Source organism: Lampris incognitus, chromosome 7 (genome assembly GCF_029633865.1).
Source record: "Lampris incognitus isolate fLamInc1 chromosome 7, fLamInc1.hap2, whole genome shotgun sequence".
In the NCBI taxonomy this organism is placed as follows: domain Eukaryota; kingdom Metazoa; phylum Chordata; class Actinopteri; order Lampriformes; family Lampridae; genus Lampris; species Lampris incognitus.
The window spans coordinates 3,416,744-3,422,277 of record NC_079217.1 but is presented as its reverse complement, the minus strand read 5'-3'; the positions used below and the strand labels follow the sequence as shown (position 1 = coordinate 3,422,277).

At 45.4% G+C, this 5,534-nt stretch overlaps 1 protein-coding gene across 1 annotated transcript; it reads right to left on the bottom strand.

The window, feature by feature from the left end:
- Positions 1–3,198: 3,198 nt before the first annotated feature.
- On the bottom strand, positions 3,199–5,289 carry LOC130116014 (ADP-ribosylation factor-like protein 14). Its single transcript, XM_056283918.1, has 2 exons — positions 4,846–5,289; positions 3,199–4,167 (listed from the first exon to the last, which is right to left on the bottom strand). Exons 1-2 carry the CDS (start codon positions 5,158–5,160, stop codon positions 3,853–3,855), a joined length of 630 nt encoding a protein of 209 aa, XP_056139893.1. The 5' UTR covers positions 5,161–5,289; the 3' UTR covers positions 3,199–3,852.
- Positions 5,290–5,534: the final 245 nt, after the last annotated feature.

Sequence of the window (5,534 nt, the reverse complement as noted above, 5' to 3'; positions counted from 1 at the left end):
GCCGGCGGTAGGAGGGCAGCCCAGCCTCGCTGTGGCGTAAAAGAAGGGTGGGGAATTCCCCTCTCCGCCCATTGGCTTCCTCTCTCTCTTTCCTCTCGCTGAGATTGCTGTTCGCCGCTTCGGCCGTTCGTCCCCAGGGGGCGCTGTCCAACAGTGTGGGAGCTGCATGCCGTCACCTCGTTTAGCGTCGGTGAACGTTATCGGCGCTGTTGCAGTTTCCAGTACACTTAGAGCCGAGCTCATTATGAGCGGCCCTCATTATGAACGACCCTCATTATGAACGGCCTTCATTATGAACGGCCCTCATTATGAACGGCCCTCATTATGAACGGCCCTCATTATGAGCGGCCCTCATCTCCCGTTGGCTAGCTGGTGGTGGATGAGCTGCTGGCTGGTCACATGGCCCCAGCACAACTCTGGACTTTATAGCACTGCGACTGTAACATGTATTAACCAATAACCTCACATACCTTAACTTCCTCTCCAAGGGTGATGATATTGACAATATTTATGGTTTGGCCCCAGCTATCAAACATTTTATGACACTGTCTCAGGCAGGGGCGATTCTAGGATCAGAGCTTTAGGGGTGCTGAGCAGCCAGAGTGCTGGCCGGCCAGGCAAGATACATTTGGGGGGGTGGATCAAACCATTTTCGAAGCATGGGGGGGTGCTGTATTTTTGTTGTTGTGGTGACCCACATCTATATAACTAGAGACATTCACCTAAGAGATAATGCACTTCCGCTTCCGGTACAGAGTTCAGTGTCGTTGTCGAATGTATGACATGCAAAGTTGGAGCTAGTAAACTACCTCGACTACGTCTACTCTCACGTCTCCTGTCTCGTTGTTTTCTAACTCCACATTGTTAAAATATTACGTTTAAACCATACACCGGATATGGTTTTGACATTTCTCCAGCTTATTAAACATGGACATACAGTAAAAAATAAAAAAATCTCTTCCATTTTAGGGGTGCTGGGGTTCAATTTAGGGGTGCTGAGCACTCAGAGTGCTGGCCGGCCAGGCAATATACATTTGGGGGGGGGTGGATCAAACCATTTTCGAAGCATGGGGGGGGTGCTGTATTTTTGTTGTTAAAATATTACGTTTAAACCATACACCGGATATGGTTTTGACATTTCTTCAGCTTATTAAACATGGACATACAGTAAAAAATAAAAAAAATCTCTTCCATTTTAGGGGTGCTGGGGTTCAATTTAGGGGTGCTGCAGCACCCCCAAAATGGGCTAGAAACGCCTATGGTAAGACGTCAGTAAATCTAGATGTAGTTCAGACATTAGTTGTTCGAAGAAAACTCGCCAATGTGGGGGGTGGGTGGGGGGGGTCGATGATGCTTTATTGTTGCCTAATGAAAACGCTAGAGCAAAGCCATTCTAGAGAAACAGCACAGTTCATATACATACAAACCGGACAAGTAAAATAAGAGATATGCATGAAGAATAGCCTATAAAGGTGGTTTGCACGGTATGACTCAAAGTGTAAGCCGGGGTGTAAGAGCCAACATTCAAAGAACGGGCAGAAAAAGGCATTACGGCAACGTGTTCAGTTCTAGAAAATGGTGAATTTATGAGCTTCCAAGATTTAAAGGCAGAATGTGGTCTTAAAAACAAAGACTTTTTTTTTAGATACGTGCAGTTAAGAGACTACTTTACAGGGGGGAACCAGATGAAACCTCAAATGATGTGATCGGGGTGGTTGTGGATGCATACAAACAGAAGGGGTTCAGGGTCATCTCTGCTTTGTACCAAGCTTTGGGGGAGACTCAACACTCTACATAAAAGCAAAATGGGAAGCAGAGCTAACAATTCAGATAACGGAGGAAGAATGGTACCAAATGTGTGAGACACAATGTGCATCCACAAACTCACAAATATGGAGGGATTCTGGAAGAATTTCACTCGCTTTTTCATAACACCCAAAATAAAAAGCTGGCAACTTGCTGCACAACAACAGCGCTGGAGGCTGTGTGGGAGCACGGAGGCTGACCACTCACATATTTTCTGGGGATGCACAAAGATAAGGTTATATTGGCAGAATGTTAATGTAGGTATCAACAATATTTTGGCATATGAAATCCCAAACACCTGCCCTGTGGTGCATCTGGGTAACGCTGATGATGTTGTGGTGAGAGAAGATCTCCACTTGACTAAAGTTCTACTTGCAGCAAGTAGGAAAGCCGTTACCACAAGTTGGCTTAATGTTAACTCTCCAAAACAGCAACAGTGGAGGGAATTTGCCCCAAGACATTTTTGTTATGGAAAAGTGGACATACATTTTGAGAGTCCAAGAGAATATATTTAAAAAGAACTGGGGAAAAATGGATCATATATATGGGAAATGACACTGACTAAATGAATGCCTATTTAAAATATTTGCTTGAATATTGAAATATTCACAGACAACTATTTGTTGTTATTTTTTTAAATTGTATTATTATTATTATTTCTATCTATTTGTATCTACTACTTCTACTACTACTACTACTACTAGTACTACTACTACTTTCGGCTACTCCAGTTAGGGGTCGCCACAGCGGATCATCCATTTCCATCTCTTCCTGTCCTCTGCATCTTCCTCTGTCACACCAGCCACCTGCATGTCCTCCCTCACCACATCCATAAACCTCCTCTTTGGCCTTCCTCTTCTCCTCTTCCCTGGCAGCTCCATATTCAGCATCCTTCTCCCAGTATACTCAGCATCTCTCCTCCACACATGTCCAAACCATCTCAATCTTGTCTCTCTTGCTTTGTCTCCAAACCGTCCAACCTGAGCTGTCCCTCTAATATACTCGTTCCTAATCCTGTCCTTCTTCATCACTCCCAGTGAAAATCTTATCATCTTCATCTCTGCCACCTCCAGCTCCATCTCCTGTCTTTTCATCAGTGCCACTGTCTCCAAACCATACAACATAGCTGGTCTCACTACCATCTTGTAAACCTTCCCTTTAACTCTTGCTGGTACCCTTCTGTCACACATCACTCCTGACACTCTTCTCCACCCACTCCACCCTGCCTGCACTCTCTTCTTCACCTCTCTCCTGCACTCCCCGTTACTTTGGACAGTTGACCCCAAGTATTTAAACTCATACGCCTTCGTCACCTCTACTCCTCCCATCCTGATCATTCCACTGTCCTCCCTCTCATTCACGCATAGGTATTCCGTCTGGCTCCTACTGACTTTCATTCCTCTTCTCTCCAGTGCATACCTCCACCTCTCCAGGCTCTCCTCCACCTGCACCCTACTCTCACTATCTATTCGTATCTATCTATTTGTATATTTGTTTCTATCTGTTTGTACATTTTACTGTATTCGTTTTTGTGTTGATGTTGTTGTACTGTTCTGTTTATATCTTTTTGAAAACTTCATAAAAACTTAAGCGAGGAAAAAAAGAATAGCCTTTAATTACGTGTCACGATGCAATCAAAACTAAAGACAGTGAGGGCGAAGTTCTCCGGGATGTATTTCTTTGTTATTTTTGACTTTAGGAATAAAAGGGAAATTAGGCCTTTTGTGTTTTGCTCGCTTCTCACAGTGGCTGGTGAAACACTTTCCCACATTCTCACAGCTATTCCAGTAATGCGTGACGATGCACCGCGACCTCAGTTATCACCACGGCCCAATATCCTCTGTTTTGACCAGGTTGCTGTGCTTCCTACCACAGAGATTGACGCAGCATTAATCTCTTTAATTGATGCCTCCTGCGTTAATCTCCCATACTGCTCACTCACATGCTGATGGGTTCTAGTTCTACAGGTAGACCAGGAGCATTCACACTCGGTGATGTGAATGGGTTTCAGAAACTCTCATCCGTTACATTATGGCTTAATGCATCTCAACCGCATCGCAACACTGGTTTCATAGTCATTACAGCAAAGCCTTTGCCTTTCAGCTTTTTGAATTTGTCCTTGACATCTTCTTCTGTTTGTTCAAGGGCCGTTTTCAGCAGGTAGACAACCCTCCTAAAGCCTTCCTCCAGTCCCGTCCCTGTTATGGCTGAGCAGGGCTGGACAAACCAGGCCCTGTCGCCACATAGTCTTCTTAAGTCCAATTTCAGACTAAGCTCTGCTGGGCTTAATGCCCCACAGAGGTCCTGTTTGTTGGCCAGGACCACAAGAGGAACCCTCTGGAGACTCGGGCACTTCAGGACCTGCTGGGCAGAGGAAACCGGATAAGAGGACAGGTACGCGAGAGTCGATGGTGAGTAAATTCCCAGAGCCAGATTAAAACTTCAAGGGCCGGCTAAAAGTGAACGTTTACAAATGAAATTTTCACAGTACAAGATAAGATTTTTTTTTTTCGGTGAGAAGAAATCCTCTCCAAAAGCAAGTTCTTTTTTACTCTGATAGATTAGCTAATTGGCCACAACTAAAATGTATCCCTAGAAGCAGAACAGGCCTTATTTACATTCAGTGAAAAAATAAATAGAAAAAACAATTTTCAGAAGAGTCTCCTTTGCAACAAGACAATGCTTACTCTGTGGTTCACTCCTAACCACGAAATCAAGTCAGCTCAAGTCAGATTTTATTGACTAAACATGGGGAATTTGACTTACTACAGTACCTAACATACTATGTATAACACGTGTATGCAGCCAGACAAGATTAAATAACTTTAGACATCAAAAACTGCATCATATAAGAAGTATAAACTCATATAGAGTAAGTATACTCATATATATATATATATATATATATATATAGAGAGAGAGAGAGAGAGAGAGAGAGAGAGAGAGAGAGAGAGAGAGAGAGAGAGAGAGAGAGAGAGAGAGAGAGAGAGAGAGAGAGAGAGATGAGTATGAGTATGAGTTCAGGTCCAGCTACATTACCTGATGGAGCTCTTTTCGCGTCTCTCCCAAGCGCCTCAGGTCCCAGCTGTCCACCACAAACACCAGGCACGCGGTGTCGGCATAGTGGTGCTGCCAGTGGGGCCTCATCTTCCTCTGGCCTCCCACATCCCACACCGTCAGTCCTGCGCCCCTCTTCGCCGTGTCCAGCATCTCTACGTTGAAGCCCACAGTCGGCACGGTGACTACGCTCTCGTTGTACTTGAGTCTGTAGAGCAGAGTGGTCTTCCCTGCTCCGTCCAGGCCCAGCATCAGGATCTGGGCTTGACGCCGGGGCTTGGAGCTGTGCAGACCCATGTTCCCGGGGGAAGTGCAGATCACTGTGTCTCTTGGCCTCCTCTTGTTGTGAAAGCGGAGTTGCCTTGTTCCAGGGGTAGGAACGGTGCCGCCTTTGTCAAATTTCACTTGGTGGTATCTTCACTGTCTTTGCTGCTGCTCTCTTATGGAGACAGGACATGAGCTGGAATGCCTTTATGGACGGAGGAAGGGAGCCCCCGCCCCCTTGTTGTGATGATATTTCTCCCTGTCACTACGCGGCTTTCAGTAAAGCTTTTTATATCCATGTAGTGACGGTGCAAGTTAGGGGGAACATGGGGTTCTCTGGTTACCCCGTCGCAGACCATCAGACACATAAGAAAACTCATCATTGGTGGACGGGGCGGGGGGGGGGT

Bases quoted from the DNA above. Each gene is read 5' to 3' on its own strand.
- LOC130116014 (XM_056283918.1), bottom strand. From the start codon at position 5,160: ATGGGTCTGCACAGCTCCAAGCCCCGGCGTCAAGCCCAGATCCTGATG. The intron at 4,168-4,845 runs GTAATGTAGCTG...TCTGCCCAGCAG, and splicing joins CGCGAAAAGAGCTCCATCAG to GTCCTGAAGTGCCCGAGTCT.